The 20,401-nt window shown below is 36.6% G+C and overlaps 1 protein-coding gene across 2 annotated transcripts in view; it reads right to left on the bottom strand.

Moving 5' to 3' along the window:
• The window catches only part of COG6 (component of oligomeric golgi complex 6), a 57,049-nt gene that overhangs the window by 8,067 nt on the left and 28,581 nt on the right, over positions 1 to 20,401 (bottom strand). For both annotated transcript variants that reach the window (XM_059835657.1, XM_059835662.1), the window contains exons 12-17: positions 16,426 to 16,517; positions 14,122 to 14,239; positions 5,197 to 5,328; positions 4,498 to 4,665; positions 2,407 to 2,514; positions 794 to 847 (exon numbers count right to left, since the gene is read on the bottom strand). In XM_059835657.1, the coding sequence (XP_059691640.1) occupies positions 794 to 847; positions 2,407 to 2,514; positions 4,498 to 4,665; positions 5,197 to 5,328; positions 14,122 to 14,239; positions 16,426 to 16,517 (672 nt within the window). The remainder of the gene's footprint in view (positions 1 to 793; positions 848 to 2,406; positions 2,515 to 4,497; positions 4,666 to 5,196; positions 5,329 to 14,121; positions 14,240 to 16,425; positions 16,518 to 20,401) is intronic.

Raw genomic sequence — 20,401 nt, 5'->3', positions numbered from 1 at the left:
TTAAAACTTGAACAGAGGCAAACAGGCTACAATGACACAATTAGGATGGATTCAACATACAATTTAAAAAAAACAAAAAACCTTTTTTAAAAAACGTTTTCTTTTAAAAAGACCTTTTTTTGGGGAGGGAATACATATACTGCTGGATGAGTGGGCCTCATTTACAGTTAAACTTTCAGAATAAAGCTAAACTTGGCTAAGTAAGAAAAGTGACATAATATTGCCCACTGAACTGTGATACTGCTATCTCTATGCAAAATAGCCTTCACACACTCTAAGAAAAAATATCAGCTGATAATTTGTTTTAAAAAATATTGTAGCTTTCAACTTAAAAAAAATGTAACTGTGACATATGCCCAGCACCTAACTTCTGAGTTTAGCTGAACTATTTTCATAAAATCAAAGCCTTAGGACTAAAATTATAAATGACAGCAGAATCTATATTTCAAAGCATACAGGCAAAAAAAAAAAACTTCAGTGATTAAAACTAATTAGAGCTAAGTATTTGCTTTTAGCAATTTAAGATGACTCATGGGATAGCATTCTTGTAAAGTTCTGTTTCTCAAGGCTTAGAGACTAATATTCTATTACTACCCATTCATAAATAATTTATGTATTTATTACTTCAAGTGGTCAAATTACTATAAATGAAAAAAGTATTCCCAGACATGTAATTTAGCTATTCTTAAAGAGTATGACTGGTTAGATGAATATCTACTACATCACATAATTAATAGTGCTCTTTCCCATGCCACAGCATCACCACCACAATATGAAATTGTAATATGCTTACCATTGCAACCTTCAGGGACACGGAATCCATACTTGGCAAGTTTGAAAGAGGACCCTAAGAATCAGTAGTCAAAGGGGGTGGGAAGGGAGGGAAAAGGTCATACTAGCATATGGAAAAAGGTAAGAAATAATAAATTCTACAATCAGTTCAGTACTAAATTGTTATTTAGTCCAGCTACAGGATCGTAAATGTTTGGTAACTGAATCACCATATCAATACTGAAATGCTGTAAACAGTTCATTTGTATTCTACCACTCTCTTACATTAAAAACTCAGAATACTGAGTTCTTAATATGTCCTTTCAAGTCCTTTTCTTCCTTCTTCACCATTAAATGATAAACCCCCAAAAAAGCCTTCCACAAGGTCTAGGATAAAAATGGGACTGCAAACTGGCCACATCCCCTTGGTGTTTCAGAATTACAGAGCACAACTTCCTTCTCTTCATCTGTTCCAGGACCATGCAGAATTCAAGCCTGCTTCCCAGTAAATCTTCTGTGCTGGTATGGCATTACACTGTATACATGCTGCCTAATCCCCAGCAAATCCTGTGACAACGTCACCTCCGCAGCCAGGCAGCTGGACAGATACAAATGAAAATTGCTACATTCCATTAACAAGCTGCCCTGGTCGATTTGAAATTGGTTTTAAAACAGGAGATAGGCTCATAAATAGGAAACTAAAGCTGAGTTATTAATCAGATTATTAATCAGATTATTTATACATTTATTTATTCATCTTTACACATAAAAATCTGTTGAGTCTTGGCACTTTATGCAAAATCATTGGCTGAAGAAACAACACAAAGCTCTCCAACAGAGTTCTGCTTTCTCCAGAAAACACTGTTCTTCACCTTCAGAAAAGATCACAAAGGGACACAGGCACGGCTGAAGCGAAGAAGGGCTGTATTAATACCTATCACATAACAACTGTGATTCACAAGAAAGGAAGAGCATGAGCTCTGAATTCCAGTTTCCAGCTCACTCTAAGAAATCTCAAGTTTTCACTTTTAGAATCTCACTGTCTTGGTGCTAGAATAGCTAGCGCAATGAATAAGGACAAAAGAAGAAATTATTTCTAATTACCATTAAACTCATCTTCCAATTTTTCACAGAAGAAAAAAGCAGTAATTATCTAATGCATGCAGGGTATCTACCCACTCCATGTATGGTGCAATGGAAGAAACCTGAATGCTATATGCACAGGAGGTCCAATATGTTCTAGGTGTCATGGAAGTGGTATACATACTCAGTATTTGTGTTTTAAAGCCAGCCTGACTCTCCGACACTTTCTGAGGCATATTAAACTACCTATGCAGTTATTCTGAGAATGTACAGGATGTCTGTGGTGTACAGAGCCTGTTGATGGTACACAGATAAGCTGCACAGAAGGATCGCAGCATACCAAACCTGCTAGGCTTGCTGAACACACAGTGTAGGGGAAATCTGTAGTTGCAAGGTACCTTTGTCTAACAGTCCCGGTCCCGTGTGAAAAATCAACGGATATTACTGAGCTTTTGCTTTCAGAGGAAGCTTCATTTGCGAAAATACTAGTGCCAAAATTCTTCAAGTTGGCAAGCACACTACCTCCTCAACATGTACATTACATAAGCTTACCTGTTCCGGTTTGTATTGCTGCACAGAGTTATATATGTAACTTAGACCAGCTCTTGTTAACACGTAGGAAGCTTGTTCATTTATAAGTGTATCTAAATGAGCTTCAATCTGAAATTTTAAGCATAAGGTATTTATAAAATGTGCATGAGAATATGAAATAGAACAAGCTCTGGGGTTAAAAAGCCTAGAAACACAGGTAAGAAGAAAAAACACAAATAAGGAGAGTCATCAACAAACAAGGAAAAACCACAAATACATATAGCATAATTATTTTATCCATTTACACCTTCCATATTACGAGGAGCCAGCAGTAAAAATACAGATAATTCTTTCCTGTCTGACTAACAGGACCACCTATGGTTTTTTGTATTTGTAAATTCAACGGCACCAAAAATTAAGAATACCAATGCTCTAATCTTAAAAATTGCTGTATCAGTTTATTTTGCTATAGTTCTTTGAAAGTACGTGATAAAAATCATCCAACTCTTATTGAAAATATTGACAATAGCATGGTAGTTTTATAATAAACAAGAGAAAGAGACAGTCTTTCACAAGGAAAATAAAGCTGAAACTAAAATCATAATCAGTAATGATTTTAAATTCAATACTGATACACATGTATTTGAAAAAAGTTAACTGAAAGAACAACAGACAATGAAATTACAGCTATCAATTTTGCTTTAATTATCTTCATATGCAAAAAGTTATAAGTGTATTTTACATCCTTAGTATTAATCTTCACTTTGCAGAGAAACCTAGTCAGTAAATGCAGTCACAGCAGCAGCAATCATTTTTTAGTGTAAGTAGTCTTGGAAAGATATTTGGGTATATATACATCATTACTTCATTTTTACAGATTAACTACCCCACATTTCATTTATTTCTCTTCCAATTCTAAAGAAAAGCAAAAATTTCTAATATATCAAACTCCAGTAAAATGTAAAACTTCCATGTCTGATATTTTAAGAGTTCACCTTTTTACTGCCTAAAATTGTTAAGAAAAATGCACTTTTCTTTTTAAATCGGGAGGGAATCTTAATATTTCAATTTGGAGATTTTAACTGTCTTAGAGTGTTCTTTTTTTCTATGAAAAATGTTTCTCTTATTAAATATGCCATTCTAACTCCACTTTAATAACCTACTTATGTATAATCTTAAAGATATTTTTTCAGTCTGTTCCTGTATTTGTAAAACGTTTGAAGAAAGTAAATGGTATTAAATGCATAACCTTCAGTTCTACTGCTTATTTGAAGAATAAATCAATTGCAACATTTACTGTGAAAAAGAAACTCTGATAATGGAAATTAGAAATGCCCCAGACAGTTTAGTGGGGTTGTCTGTTTGTTTCAGAGATAAAAGGTGGTAGAAATTCTAATTAGAAGAAGAAAACGAAAAATGGCTCAGAGCCAATCTTTACTGATGGCTTCAAATAAGAAGTTGTGACTTCTTCCAAGGCCCCCAGCTCCAAAAGCTCTCCTGAGATTTATTGCAGAGATGTTCATGTAGCAAAACTATAAACGGGCAGTGCCCAAGTTTTCCCAAGTCAATGGTTTATAAACTACATTTCCGTTTCAAAATGGTACCACATATGAACTACTGTCCTGGCATGTTAGGTGAAACCAAACAAATGAGAAAAGAAAGGTAGAAAGAAGGGCTGAAGTAGTAACTAACTTCAGCTATACTATATTCTAGTATAAACTAGATGATGATCTAGTATTAACTATATGATGGAATATAGTCAGCCATTTGACTGTTTGAGCTTTCAACTTCCATTTGCTTCTTCTCACATAGTTTGCAGATAGATATTACAATGATTAGGATAATAAAAATGTTCACTGATACGGGTTTATCTGCAACTAAACCAAACCTAATTATTTATTTGTCTGTTTAAAATGAAAGATGCTGTGTACCATAAGCTCTGATATCTGCTATTTGCTTATGGCCTCTGATAAGAAGCCCTCTTATCCCATTTCCCTGATTTAGAATTGACCCAAAGCCAACATTATCAACGATAAATAGGTTCACATCACAACTTATAGTCTGCAAAAATCAGTAATAATTTCATTTTCTTTCGGGGCTGTTAAAGCTTACCTGAAACTGTAACATTTCTAGACGTTTGTCAGTGAATTCAAAGAGAGCCAAAGTAGTCTTCATCATATAAAGCGAATTTACCATGAAGGTTGCCATATCAGCTGTGCCCAAATTACTAGCAGACATAGTACACATCTGTAACAACGGATCTAGCACACAAGACAGAACCTAAAATAGCAAACACACAGAAAACAGGGAGGGGAGGGAGGAAATCATGTCTGACGAGGCTTCTAAGCTCATTCTGTCTCTATCACGTATTTATTCCCCAAAGCAGAATAAAGAGAAATGAGAGTTTCCAACTGTGAAAGCAGTTTTCTACAGGCTTTGTCAGCAGGTGATCAGCTACCATAGTGATGGGAAAAGTATAAAAACCTGAGAAGAACAGATTCCGACCCAGGAGGAGGAAGAGTAACCCAGATTAGATAATTGGTAATTGTGCAATCTTGAGGGTGTATTTACTTAATGGAGTAGTAATTGGATAACAGAATTTAGATACTGCGTTAACAGTAGCACTCCATACTGTACTGTAATTATCCACTTTGTTAGTCACCCTCTTATTCACATTACAAACTCGGGTTTGGTAGAAAGCTCCAAAATGGGACCAGACAAAAAGATTAACGTTTCAACCATCTTTTGTGTACTAACTTACACATACTTTTTTTTTCCCCTCCTCTTCAGAGCAGTCAAACATTCTTATACCTGCACAAAGTCAGCTTGACGGGCATCCAGTGGAACAACAGATGAGTCGTGAGATGACAGAACCTCCCGTAGCAAGTTAAGTGTCTGATTTAGTGCAGAGCTTGGGCCAAGATCAGGAGGTGGGAGTTCAACCTGAAGAACAAGATGATCTGTTTGGGGGGGGGGGGGGCAGTTTAACTTCATTTACAGCAAACACTATCCAAACTGTTAGCACAAATGCAACCAGCTAATAATAAAATCAAATGTAGCCATGAAGAGAAGAATTTGACACTGGACAAATCTAGCATGTTTCAGACAACAATTGCCTGCAACTTTCAGCATAACTATCCCATTCAGTGGCAAACAAGCAAAACTGAATTTCTCTTTTCATTCAGTCTATGCCTGTTTTATCATCTAGAAAAACCCAAACACCACCTTTTTTGGTAGTAAAAAAAAATACAAAATAGATTAGGTGCCAAAGAATAGCCACATTGTTGGCACCACTGAGTTCACTTTGAGCAGGACCTCCTGTAAATGCTCCAGAATCTAGTGTAGGCAGAGCTCTGGGATATTAGGACCATTTGGCAGCAGCTGAACGAAGTCATCTTCTTTTCTTGACAAGGCTGCACAGCCCCTACCATGCTGAGTATGAGAGCTGCAGTCACAGATGCACCAGTCTTAATCCCTAGCAAGTTTGTTCCTTAAATTACCAGGACACAAATGAACTGTGCACGAGCTAACTCAAGTACACCTACTTAAACTGCAATGATACTGCAAGAACTGGAATGCAGGCCTACCTCAAAGATGAGAAGGAGGTATCACAGATGTTTAAAAAACAGAAAAAAAAAAAGTTTGTAAATCTTAGAGAAAAAACCCACACTTTCAGTCAAATTATGAAAAGTTGGAGCACCTGAAAAGGACTGAAATTCCATGCTATTTTTAACACAGGTTCACATATTTTAGCTCTTCTTTCTAACAGGCAAATACCCATTAAGTGCTTCATAAAATCTTTATATAATATAAAATCTAGCACATCTCTTTTCCGGCCCACATTCCTCAGGCTCCACTCCAAATGTAGTTGCATCTCCTAGTCTTCAATGCTGCTTCAAACTGGCATCCTGCTGCCTCCAGACCCTTATTACAACCCAGGCTGCTGGCCTTGTTACCTTCTGCCAACAAGCCTCTTTCCACCTTCCTGTCTCCTGCCTATCCAAGGGCAAACACAGATCTGGCTGGATCACGTGGGAGTAAGGAGACCCTCAGCGATACAGAATAAGCTAATGCTTCAAGGCATAATCTCTTTCCAGAAGGATATAGAGAGAACTAAGTTGGCCAGGACTGGGACTGGCCTGTGCGTCTCACTCAAGGTGTCTGGGTGCAGCAGAGCAAGGCAGTGTGCACTTCTGCAATGCTCTTAAGACTCCAGCTCAACAAGAAAAGAAGGCAGCTTTGGATGGACACCCAAGCCACAGGCAACATGTTCCATACCTTCCCAAATGAGAACTACTGATTAATAGCATAATAACATGCATGTCTGAGTCTTCAAGGAAGAAAAAAAAAAAAAAAAAATCAAAGGGGCAGAGGTTGATGGCCACAGAAACTGAGAAGGAGAGCATAATAGGCATTTTCAGAGTGGAGCATTACAGAGCCTTCTGGAAATGAATCTGTAGCTAATGAACATGCCACCAGAGAAAGAAGAAACAACTCTCTGTCTTTGGAGCCAGGCCTAGCTTTCACACTTCGTGTATTTTGAAACATTTGAGATACCATGCATGTCCCCACAGTGTTACCAAGACAGATCAAACAAAAACTTTTTTGCATCCTTCTGAATACAAAGTGTTCCTCTATTCTCACTTTCCAAGAGACAGTCTACTGAATTTGAGGAACTGATGGAAAACTAAATCTAGTATGTTCAGAGAACAGTTGTTCAGTCTAAACAGTCTTGAAAGCATAAACCAAATATTCTAGCAATGAAGTAACAGTAATTCAGAAAGACGCACTTATTCAGTGCTGATTAGTAGTAAAGTTTACTGAAATTTACAGCACTGAGTGACTTTCTTCTTGTTTATTCTTGTTATTATTAGGGGTATTGATTGTGCCCTGAACACACTGTTCTCAGACCTGAACTGGACCGTGTTCAGGGATATTTTGGCATTAATTTGAGGCTAGAGTTTGATGGAGTTTTCACTTCCAACACACACATAGATCATGGCAATGATAATTGAAGGCTGCTTTGCACAGAATTTTTGTCTCCTGAAGTAGCTGATGGTCAGAAACTTCTAAATTAGCTTCATCTTTCATTTAATCTGTTCTTTTAAAGTCCACTGTCTTCTAGATTGGAGTAAGGAACAACATTATGGCAGAAGAAAATATGGCAAGGAAAAAAGGTTTAGATCATTACATTCTACTGGGGTTAGCTTGAAATTCCTGACTACTGCAATAGAGGCAGAATTATCAGTAGGTGAAAGGAAAATTAAAGCAGTGCTATATTGATTTTGAAAATTCTAACCTTTTGCACGAGAATATAGATTGGGCTTTTTTTCAGAATTAAAAAGGAAAATTTAAAACCAGAGATATCTAACTTGTAGAGGAATCCACCGACTTCGTGAGAGCTAAATTGCTATTCTAATAAAAAAAAATTGATACCCTGAATGTTTTACATGCACTAAAAGATTATTATAAATGATCCTATTTCCAGAAAAATAGATTTGAAATGCATGGTGAATTCTGCTTTTGAAGTATCTGCTTCAGATGCAAGCCAGACAGGAGCTAACTAAAAAGTTAAGAAGTTCTATAGCAGCTACTTCAACAGCATTAAAACATACTCTAACACAGTATTAAGTGTCTAATCAGTTATAACCAGCAGTCCAGTCATGCAGAAATGAGGCCAACCAGCTGTTCAGCCTTTCAAAGACAACAAGAAGAAATTCCCGATTTTTAAAATCCAGTATACAAAACTGAAACTAATTCTCCCAAAATTACAATGGACACTAAAAGTTGTGACAAACAGAAGGTTGGTGGCTTTTTTAAGGGCCTAATCAGCTTTTAATAGAGTCTTTTAAAAACTCCACTGGCAGGGGGTGGAGACAAAGCACTACAGACATGGAATCTTGTGAAAAGGTATCTGGATGTTTCATCCTGTCAGTTACAAATGATCAGCATCAACTACAGAAGTTCATTCTACAAATTGAGATAATATTCACCATAAACAGCTGCAGCCTAAGAAACTTGACTGCACGTCTATCAGAGAAGCTTCAGAGAAGCTGTCCTAAGCTCTTTTGAGCCCTCTTAGGATCCTACAAAGATCACCAAAGTGGAATGCCTAATGGCATGCTTTTCAGCTATCAAGTTGGCGTTTGAACAAAAGACAACACAAAAATTCTTGCTAGCTTTGCCTTGTTCACATGGATCCATTCAAAACCACAACATTCAGATCACAACATCAACCAGTCTCATCTAATCAGCCCCATATCTGGTTTCCCAGAAAACTAATAGGTTTCATTCTGACAGGAATCAAATTATGAGGGAGAAGTTTACAGTTATTCCCATGCAATGTTTTAATACCTCTCCCACTGACAAACTTAACAGATAATGCAATCACAGCATTTAAATTGCATACTCTTAAATTAAACACTCTAAAAAGAACAGCATTAAGGAATAACAATCCCAAAACTTGATTTGGGGTACTCCACTAATAGTCTTCTAACAGCTCAGACAGCAGATGACAGGTTAGTTTGGCATAATCTTTCTTTAGTACCCTTATGATAACTCTCATTCTATTTAATTCAATGTTTGCAATTATTCTTTCCTTTAATAACTGTTCTGGAGTACTACTGAAGCTATAGTAAGGAGAGGTGTGCTTGAAAACTCCCACTCTCCTAATGTATTAGCTGGTCCAATAAAACATGCTGGCATAGGTTAGTCTAACAGGCTTGTTAAAATGCCTCACCAGGGGACTCATGATTTTAAATGACAAATCTCTCAATATGAGAGAACTGAAAGAGCAGTCCATCCACTCCAGTGCATTAAGTGCTTTGAACTTTGCTTCCCATTTCATTGGAACAGTTTCTGTTGTTCTGATAATTATTTTCATTTAGTATTTTCTGCTGGATTTATCATCATCTGTAAAATGGTAATCTGTACCAGGCTGTTCTTAGTTAGATCCAGACAGCGAGTAACACAAGCAGAGTCCCAAGTCCCTAAACATTTGGTTTATTAGCGCAGGGTCAAAGGAAACATATGAAAGGATACATAAGTACTGAATCTATAATTCTGATCTGCTTTACTAGCATAGCTGGTAGACCCATGGCTGAGTCCAATAAAGCTAAAAAGAAACAAATACAAACATGATTCTTCAGCACAGGGACACTAAAATTGGCCAAAAAACATTCTGGTTGAACCAACAACCACAACAAACCAATTGTTACCAGAGCTAGGAAGCACTGGCAAGACTACCCAACACTGCCTCTGAAGGATAAGAGCCAACAATGCAAAGGAGAGGCAGTGTTTGCAGTAAACGCTGATGCACTGAACTTTCAATGACATAGAAGGGTGGTGACGCACAGCTCCTATATGATGTCAGCGTTGAGCTCTACGATGACCCGAGACTCTCAAAGCTATGAATGGCATTTTAAACCCTGAAAACAAAGTGGCTTTGCAATGACTCTGTTACCAAGCTTCACGACAGGTTTCAAAGAGTATCAGAGCCAAAGAGACTCCCTTGTGTATTGCCTTTCTTTGGTAACAACGGACTTACTTTCAGGCAGTACGCTGAGTATTTCTGTTACATAGATTTCCGATTGTAAAGAGCTACCTGAGAAGTCTGAATGAGAACACCATAAAAAGAGTTTCTCAGACTGAAGAATCTGAAGTTGTGAGAACTGCTGACTACCTTATTTTCAGATTACAACCAGGATGCTTGAGATTTTCTGATGTAATGAAAAAAAATGTTCATAGGAAAGTGCTTCTGAGCAACCCAGTAAGTACTGTGAAGTAACCAGGTATTTCCCTGTATCATTTACACTGATGGCCTGGTAACCGAGAGGGAGAACCCTGATCTAAGACTGCCTTTAAGTTTCCATACAGCTCTGTGCTTGTGATGCTCTTTATGTAATATGGGACCCTTCTCAAAAATACATGTGAAGAGGAAGCTATTTTCTTGTCCTAAAAAGAACAGCCTGAAGTCTCAGTTACCCATTGTGCTTCAGAAATTAAATCCCAGGCAGTTTGAAGGCAATGCTCAACTCAGCATAATCAATAACCTAGGGAATTAAATTGTCCGTAGTGATGAGGACATCAGAATCAAATCACCATCCTGTCATTCCTACACATCCACAGGAAGGGATCTTGAGGACTTTGCATATTTAATGAAATTTGCTTTGTCTAAAAAAAGCTCTCAACTAAGAGAAAGATATGCTTAAGTACTATTCTGGTCTATCAACTATTAGATAGACTGCAGATATTAAAAAAACATACCACAGCAAGACACAGTAACACACCAGTGTTTCTAGACAGTTCTCCCCACACTACAGCACAAGAGAATTTGCACAGGGCTAAAGAGACTCCTGTCAAGTTACAAATTCACTGGCAATTATGACTAAGTCTTCTGGAATTTTGTAGCTACAAACAGCAATTAAGAAAACACTTAAATTCTCTTTAAATTAAGTAAAAATTGTAGAACTGATTTCCATTCAGAATTTCTTGCTTACGATTTTCAGATTATCAGCAACAACTGATGATACTGAGGGAATACTATCTTTAAAATAGTGTAACTCACACAGGCTATATTCACCACTTTCTAATGATCTAAACAAAAGACACACTTAAATTTACAGAAATAAAAATACTTTTTATTTAAGAGCACCCTATTTGTATTTTAATCTATTTCTAAAGCTATTTAAGTTGCCTTAAGAATCATACTTTAATCAAAGTAATAGACAGTTTATATTCTTTGAAACAGGCTTAATGCCTGAAGATGCAAAATATAAACGGAAATAAGGAACCATGATTTCCAGACCGTCCAAGTGAAAAGTAATTTACTGATTTTACAAGTGAGTATTCTCTTTGTGCATAACAGGAGCAACAACGAAGCCTCTGCAATTGCATATGTAAGCACAAAGGGTCTGTTTTCCAGTGCTTTAATCTTCTCTGAAAATAAAAAAAAAAATTCTGGAAGCAGTTGCAGCACATACATAGTCAGCAAAAAGCTGGTAAAAAGGTTGGGATGTGAAGAGAATCCTACTAATACATATACACAATTTTGGTCTGAACACACATTAATAAAAAGGATGATAACAAGCAACCTTGAGATTCCTGAAAATGTAAAAGTGACATTCACTACTAAACTCATGAAGACATATGAAAAGGCATAAAAGCTGGTCATCTGTATATTAACACATAATAAACTAAGTAACAGAAGAATTAAATTTGTGATAAAATAGGGTATTTATCTCATGGAAATTAATGTTTCTCTGAGTGTAATTCAGCCTATTAATTTTGTATTTTTTGTGAAATAAAACTAATTTCAGTCATGAGGAGATAAGACATCATTCTATCAATTCAGTAGTCCACTAATAAAGGGAAATAATATAAGGTGCTTCAAAAGACTGTCTAAAACTCTCAGTTACAAGAACTACACATCAGTATAGTAAGATACCTTCTCACCCATAGAGTTACCTCGTTGTTAAGTCCTGAAGCACAGAGATTAATAATTATGGATGCCTCTGTTACTCATATATCTAATCTTCTTCTGAGTCTCTTTAAGCTTTTGACCTCAATTATATCCTGAGGAAAGATCTTCACAGGGCATATATGCAATGTAAAATTTTCAATGTTTCAGATTTAATTTATAAAATGTGTTTATGAGAAAGAGCAATACTATGGTCTTTTTACATTACATGGTATGCTATTCATTATTCGTAATAAAGTGCCATTGAAGGTGGCAGTGCAACCACCGCCTTCATTTAACAACAGTAAAACTAAGTTAGACTCCTTTGTAAAACAATGGCAGCATCAAGAGCCAGTTACATCCAGGCTAGAGGCTGAGCGAAGGGGAACTAGGAGGGCAAAGAGGACTACACAACCCTCCCATAGTGACAATACAAAGAACACACATTATGAACTGGGGGATGACAATTCCTTTATCACTCCTCCTTCTGAATTCTACTTGTCTCCAAACTGAAAACAGCATAGCACTCAAAACAAAAGTACAAAGATTTTGAGTTACTTGAGTAGAAAAATTATGCTGGATCATGTTTGAGTACAGATGTAAGACCCAGTACGATAAATACAACAGAGCTCTCTTACACTTTTAAGCCAAGAAAATTTCCTTCCTTAAGCACTATTTCGTTTGCGCATTCTTTGTAAGTAAAGAGTAGTCATATATTTTTGCTAAGGTCCATCACTGATTTCTCTTCATAAAAGGAACACGTACACAGGTATTTTCTTTTAGCTTATGTATTAGGAAAGAAAATGTTCTGAGGAATTCATATACAGCTAGCATATGCCTATAGCAAGCTGTAAGCTTTTTTTTTTTGGTAAATTTATACTGTCCCTGTCCATTGTACATTTTATGAACTCAAGCTTTAACTCTACTGTTCCGATGACACTGCATTCAAATGGAAATACCCCATGACAGCAAACAATGTACTGAGTGGACTTTAGTAGTATAGACTGTGGGTGGTAGCAACTAAGGAGTCACCTGATGAACGAGTGAAACCAGTGAAAGGAGTCACTGGGATATACAGAAAAGATGATGAGGAGGAACAACTGTTCCTTTGAGAAAGTCATTCCTCAGCCCTTGCAGAAAGACAGGAAATTGGGACCAGACACAAACTGCGCAGAATGAGAAAACTACTTTGAGACCACAGAACAACACTGACCAAACTCAGAAAATCCCACTGAATGGTCAGCAAACTACAAGGCTTTGCACAATGAATAGTTTCTTTAAATCTATGTATTTTTTGCAGTTTTCTTGTAGGTTAAATACAAATAATTTAGAAATACACTTCTAAAACTTCGCTGTTTGTTTTCCACTTTCAAACTTTTTTAATTGGGAAAACCAGTAATGTGATGGCTTTTTTGAACTCTAGGTTTGTGCAATAACTAGGAATAAAGAAAGGCATCTCTTCTTGGTTTTAGGGCCTAGTCAACTCATCACATCTCAGTCAGGGATGCTGGATGAAGATCAGATCCCTAGGAAATGGATAGGGATGTGTAGCCTAACAATTTTCTTTGACTTTGCTTAGATTTTAGAAAGGTAAGATTTAATAGGTGGATCCACCAACAGCAACATGATACAAATACAGCAGGTACTGAACAGTGGGAAGTTCACTGAAACACAATTCAAACTGATCACCAGGAAAGAAAGATACCAGGAAAGTGATTCTGGCTTATGTACAGTTGTTTGATATAACAAATGTGTATTCTGCTTTTAACAGCAGCAACGTTCATGTGGTAAAACTATTTTTATAAAAGACAAAAAACCCCAAGTTTGTTTTTACTTAGCTTACCATCTTGGAATATACTTCATAACTTCAAGAAATAAATTATGCACATAAGTAATTAACTATTGATCTGATGATGCATTAATACAAACTATCTAGCTCAATCAGCTGACTTTGCTATATTGCACTTTGGGAAACTTCCTAATTTTTTTGCTTGTCATAGATTTTAAAAATACACAAACTGCTTTCTTGCTCTGTAAACAAATGCTGCTAACAACAGTATTTTAGCCGTATTTTCACAAAAATAAAACTATTAGAAGAATTAAAACATAGACAGGAAATTTTTAATGTAGTTCCATACCTAGAATATAGAAACTACAAAACTTGTATTTTAGGAAAAGCTTAAGTATAAAAGAGCTATTCATCTAATAATCTTACTATACAAAAGGGAAATGAAAGTGTGTGTTTTGTAACATGAAAGCTGTAGGATTTTGAAACAAACCTTGTCCATTAGTTTACTTGCATGAAGACTCAGGCTATTGAAGAATATCTTCTTGCTCAATAAATGCATTTCTTCAATTGTTGTCAACAGTGTGGCTGCACTATTTCCTACAATACCACTGAAAACAAAATTAAGATTAATTAAATAATCTGAAGGTGCAGAGTGTGACAGGGTCAGATACTTTAGACAGCATTTCAAATACAATTTTTTCAATGTTGAAAATTCACAACAAATAATTGCAGGGAACAGTTGTCCATATAAGCTGAGAGATTCACTCATAAGATGACTGTAAGAACAAGCATTATCAACTATGTCATCAGGCAGATATTAAGTATTGGCTATCTAAAGCTTTGCACAAACTTTTTAGTAGAATTCTAAAATTTACTGGATTTTTGTTTTGTTATTCTGTAAATCTACTCCTTTTATAGAAAACACATTACATAAAGTGTTGATCACAGAATCACAGAATCACTAAGGTTGGAAAAGACCTGTAAGATCATCAAGTCCAACCATCAACCAAAAAAACACCACCATGCCCATCAAACCATGTCCCACAATGCCACGTCCACACACTCCTTGAATACCTCCAGGGAGGGTGACTCCGCCACTTCCCTGGGCAGTTTATTCCAGTGTCTCACCACTCTCTCAGTAAAGAAATTTTTCCTAATATCCAGTCTGAACCTCCCCTGGTGCAACTTGAGGCCATTTCCTCTTGTCCTGTCACTAGTCACTTGGGAGAAGAGGCCAACACCCACCTCTCTGCAACATCCTTTCAGGTAATTGTAGAGAGCGATGAGGTCTCCCCTCAGCCTCCTCTTCTCCAGGCTAAACAACCCCAGTTCCCTCAGCCGCTCCTCATAAGACTTGTGCTCCAGCCCGCTCACCAGCTTCGTCGCCCTTCTCTGGACAACTCAAACTGTCCTTTAGGGATAGTACTATCTCTCTTCTTTCTTCATTGCAATGTTAGGCATCTCCAAAAATACAAGAATTCATGCCTTGCTATTCCCAGTATCAAGTTATTATACCTAGCATGAATCCCACATAAACTTTAAATGACACTACATGACTGTGCACTTCTCATGGATATACCTTCTGTCTAAAGTAACAGCTCTTCTAAGCTACAAAAGTAGCAGTAAAAATTCATTGCATCTTAATAGGACTAATTTTAACTTGTAGCTTGATTTTCAGACTATAATCTTGCTGCATTTCATAGGTAATTTCTCGAATTGGATTTTCCCTTCATTAGTCAGGTGCACTTCCTCTATACAGAGGAAATTATTCAGCTGACAGAAGGTACTTCAATGGTCTTTAAACAATGTTATCGTTAGCAAGACAAAGCAAAAGATAAGACTGCCTAAGACCTTCCATTTTAACATCACATTTTCAATTGCATAAAGCTTTATAACCACTGGGAAGCACAAACTTTGGAGACAGAAAAATGACAGCAAAAATCTTTCCGCTGTTTTTGACAGTGAGATTAGGAATAGAATATGTTTTGTTCCGTATTATAAAAGGAAAAAAAAGGTCTTGTATGTGTTCTACCATAGACCTGTAGTGCCATCACAATTGAGGATTTTAAATACAGTGGGAGATGCCCAAGAATCACTTATCCCAGTCTACCCAACATCTAAATGTCTTTTCAGACAGAAAAGAAGCTCAAGTATTAATATTAGTGATTCTAACTCTCAGCAGTTTAGTTCAAGGCTGTGGAGGAAAATTTTCCTGCTATTGCTTTTTCTAACCAATAGGAACTACTGCAAATGCCACAATGTATAAAACCAGAGATTCTGGCTTTTCTCTGGTTTCTGTATTCCTGGTGGCACCTGGCAGGTTGGAAGACGACTGGTGCACCTTCAACAGCGAGATATGGAATGATGCAAGTTGTCTTTCCAACAGAACAATGTAAGTGCATCATTAGAAAAAACTGTATCAAAACATAGTTGTTTAAGGAAGAAAAGAAAAACTGAAGTTCTAGAGATAATTTAATTCTAATATTTTCTCAAAGGGGACTTGACTTTGTCATCTTAAATGATTTGTATAATTTTTTTGCACACTAATTGTATCTACACAGGACAATAAAGCAACAGTTTCTGTGGCAAATTGATGCTATATTCCAAAGCAGATTCCATATGACTTGAGGAATGACAACAGAGAAATGACATCTCCTTGATATTATGCACATTTCTCCTTGATTCCATAGTACAAACAAAAACTAAGCCACGAAAATACTCTTCTTACTATATTAATCTTTATATATACAATTAAAAAGGAGACATTTTTAACACACTTTGCAATTTTGCATACCTGATTGTATGGTGGTAGAACTTGAGGAGATTAGAAATCTTGTACAGTAAAACTGCTCCTGGCTCAGCAACAATCACCTGCTCAATTCTAACCTGCAGAATAAAGAAATACAAGCATCCTTCAGGTCATACATTCCAAAAGCCAACCTCTATGATTTTATATACAATATTTGTCTGATTTTTGTAAAAAAAATTAACAGAAATAAATTTAACACGAGAATGTCCAGTTAACTATAACATTCTGCTCGAACCAAAGTGCTTCTTGGCTGCCAAGTCTCTGGGTAGAAAACAAGCAGGTGTATGTATTCCTTAAAAAAACCAAAACAAAACAAACCCAAACACCGTTTCCCTATAGATTTTTGTTGCAACTTGTTACTGAAAATTTCAAAATAATGAGATCACTTGATGGGTTAATACCACTACATACTGGAATTCTCCCCAGCACTGAACAGCAAGAACAGCTACAAAGCTGCAAAATCCCTAAACTACAACAGTTGAACAATAGCATCATGCAGCAATTCAGAACATCCAAAGTATTAGGTATTTTAGCCAAAAGACAAAATTTCACCTGGATTAATCTCTCTTTCACTTAAAGGAGAGATTATATACCAGCTATCAGTACGTAATTAGATACATTTATAACTAACAACCAGCTACGTTGACTGTTTATCTCAACCAGGAGATAACTGGCTACAGAGACCAAACAGTGTTGACTTTCTTTACACTTGGACAGTTGATGTCTTGTCTCCATGGTACACACAGTCTCAATCCACTCATAAAAGGCTGCCCCAGGGTCAATCTCTGGGCACTCATGAAGCACTGATAGGCAGTGACTTATCATTGCACTGTTCACCCACGTGCCTGTGTGTGAAAGAGCTACACACAAATCACCAGCCACCACCCACTCTCCCGAGTTATGTGTCTGCTGTTCAACGGAGCACGATGTGCAGCAGTGCCTTCTTGTCAGAGCCAGCTGCAGGGAGAATTAACTCAGATTATACTTCCTCAATCCTCTCCCTGTGCATTTAAGTCAGAGACCAAAACCAAAAACAATTGTGGGCTCTTATTTACAAAGCTCAATGCATGATGTTAATTTCAATACTCAGGTGAACTTCACTCTTCAAGACATACGTATATAGAGAGGTATAGATACAAATACCTGTCTCCAATGTTGCATAAAAGGTCATTTGGACACAGATACTGAGTATAGTCTAGGTGTACAGCAAAATGGAGTAAGAAAGGCAGGGGAAAAAGAAGAAAATCAATATATTGACAAAAAAAATTAGCAATAACTAAAAACAAAGAAAAGAATTAAGAAATAGAAAAAGACAGAATAGGCAGAAGAGGAAACAAAACCCCAAAAATTTTAGGGTTAGGAAAAAAAAGGGCGAATTAAAAAAACAAAGTAGGAAAAGAAGCATTGCTGTCTCCCATACAGAAGTCTTCACTGCACAGGAAAAACAAAACTTGCAAGTGACTAAACCTAACCTGCTCAGGGAAGTCCTGGACTAAATAGCTCTTACTGTTTACTAATCCTATGTGTCCTATAGTCAGTTGACCATAAAAGACTATCTGAAGTCTACATAAGGCATCAAAAACATTTTTAGTTTTGACCTCATCTTAAGTGCTATGGAAAAGACGAGGACCTTAATTTAAATGTTTTTTAGGGTCCTCCTACTTCCATCTGAAACAACAGACCTGTGGTAAGATCTACCACTAGTGAGTACTCAAAATTCACTTGGATGCCTAAAACTCAAACCAACTATCAGTAAGAAATGTGGACAATTTATACTGCATATAAGAATAACCCTTCTTCAAAAATAAGGAAACTGTATCATATTGTACATTCACATGGAAAGGCATAAACCAGTAAGAAAATTCTGCATAATTCTGTAAGTATTTAAAAGTGCTTGTGGAAATTCTATGACTAGGCTTTTATCAGGGTATTTTATACTTCAGCATCAACTCAAATCAAAGTGACAAGTTTGCAAACATCAGCAGAAATCCACTAGAAAAGCAGTATACTGTGGTGCCATATGACTACAACAAAGAGTGTTTTCCCTGAAGTTAATGCAGTTATTTTTCTTATTGTGAACAATTTTCAGAAAGAACAATGTATTGTAGAAAAGACTCCTCCAAACGGAGTCTATTTTTGTTGTTCCTCTCAACACGAAGGCTTGCAATTATCTAACTGCACTGTATGAAGGCTTTTCCGCTTGGGGATATTTGGGTTTTTTCTGCTTTTTTTTGCTACAGAACATTTCCCCAGGGGAAACAATAAGAATTGCATATTTTACACTGGGAAGTCTAGACTGGAAGTGAATTAACATAAGTTGCATTCTATTAAAATACAGAATACAATGGGAAGTCTTTAATTGTTCTTTTAGTTTTTTTCATTTTTATTAGCACAGTAACTAACTACCAACAACATTTTGGGGTGTATTTCTACAGATAACAAAAGCATGTTAAGTGTAAAGAGTTTGGCAATCAAAATGGAAGGTATTCTGTATGAAACTGCACAAATCATAAGTACTCAAATCAAGACCAAAACTCTCTCTGATTTACACAAAGGTTTGATTCTGTCCCCAATTACTTTGTTGGAATGCACAGAAATACTGAACTCAAACATCAGCATTCAGTATTAACAGAACTAAAGCATGCAAGAACACCACCGAAAGCTTGGAAAATATCTTCCAAAAAAGCTGTTATAATTGTTTGTCTAATGTGACAGGTGTTTTTCAACAGGTCAAAAACTAAAGGCTGTGAAGGATGATCATAATTATATGGCCACGAGCACAAACTGAAACACAGGAGGTTCCATCTAAAAACGAAGAAACACTTTTCTACTGTGAGGGTGACTGAGCACTGGCACAAGTTGCCCAGAGAAGCTTTGGAGTCCCGGATGGGGATGTAGATATTCAAAATCTGGATACAGTCTTGGGCAACCGTCTCTAGGTGGCCCCGCTGGAGTAGGAGGTTTGGACTAGATGAACTCCAGAGGTCCCTGCCAACCTCAACCCTTCTGTGATTCTCTGATATTCTAAATGGCATTTTCTTGATTTTCACCCCTCTTCAGACCTTCTCACTTTCTTAACAGGAACTTATGTATAGTATTCAGAACCTACCTGTTAAGTACTATACCTAACATCTAAGTATTTGGCAGCTGCACACAGTTGTTATAGCTACAGCATCCTAAGAGAAATTTATTGTAATAGTATTTAGTACACTAGATTTTACTTTAAAACCACTTGGGATTTATACACTGTATGGAACTAGCACAGTCAGGCAATTATCGGTATCAGCTTCGTCACCGTGATTATTTTATTTTGTGCTTATATGAAGAACATCCAATAAATAAGGCAGTCATTCATTTGATGAATCACTATTAATGATTTCTATCAAATGGGTCCCCTAAACTGACTAAGGCTCTATCTTGAAAAGAGACAGCTGTGGAGGGATGCGACAGAAATACAGCAAATCAGGGTAGCATAAAGATGAAAAGCAGGAAACAATTTTTCATGGTCCCTTTTAATACAAGAGCTGGAATTATTAAACAAAACAAAAACAAGAGGAGCTGGCTTTTCACACAGCATAGAATTAAACTGTGCACTTCCCTCCTGCAGGATATGTTGTGAATACCAACATTTTATATCAACTTGACATATTCAAGGAAGAAAAATCTAGCAAAGTCTATTAATACAAAAACAGTAGCTACAACTTACTAAGTCCTTAGTACATCCACAAACAGGCAAGGAAATGATTCTGTACACTCTTCCCTAAGCATATGCTAATTGTCACTATGAAAAACAGGGTAGTAAATTAAATTGATTCTTCATTTGACCCACTACAGCCATTCCTATATTCTTAGCCCAAAGCTAAATTTTTTGTACGTAAGCACTCCGGAACTTTAGGAAAAGTAAAATAAAATTGAGATATAGATTTAGTATCCTAGTATCTCTCACTATATGACTATTTAT

The sequence above is a fragment of the Gavia stellata genome, chromosome 1, assembly GCF_030936135.1.
Source record: "Gavia stellata isolate bGavSte3 chromosome 1, bGavSte3.hap2, whole genome shotgun sequence".
Lineage (NCBI taxonomy): Eukaryota > Metazoa > Chordata > Aves > Gaviiformes > Gaviidae > Gavia > Gavia stellata.
The sequence above is the reverse complement of the archived record's forward strand: the minus strand, read 5'-3'. Positions and strand labels throughout refer to the sequence as shown.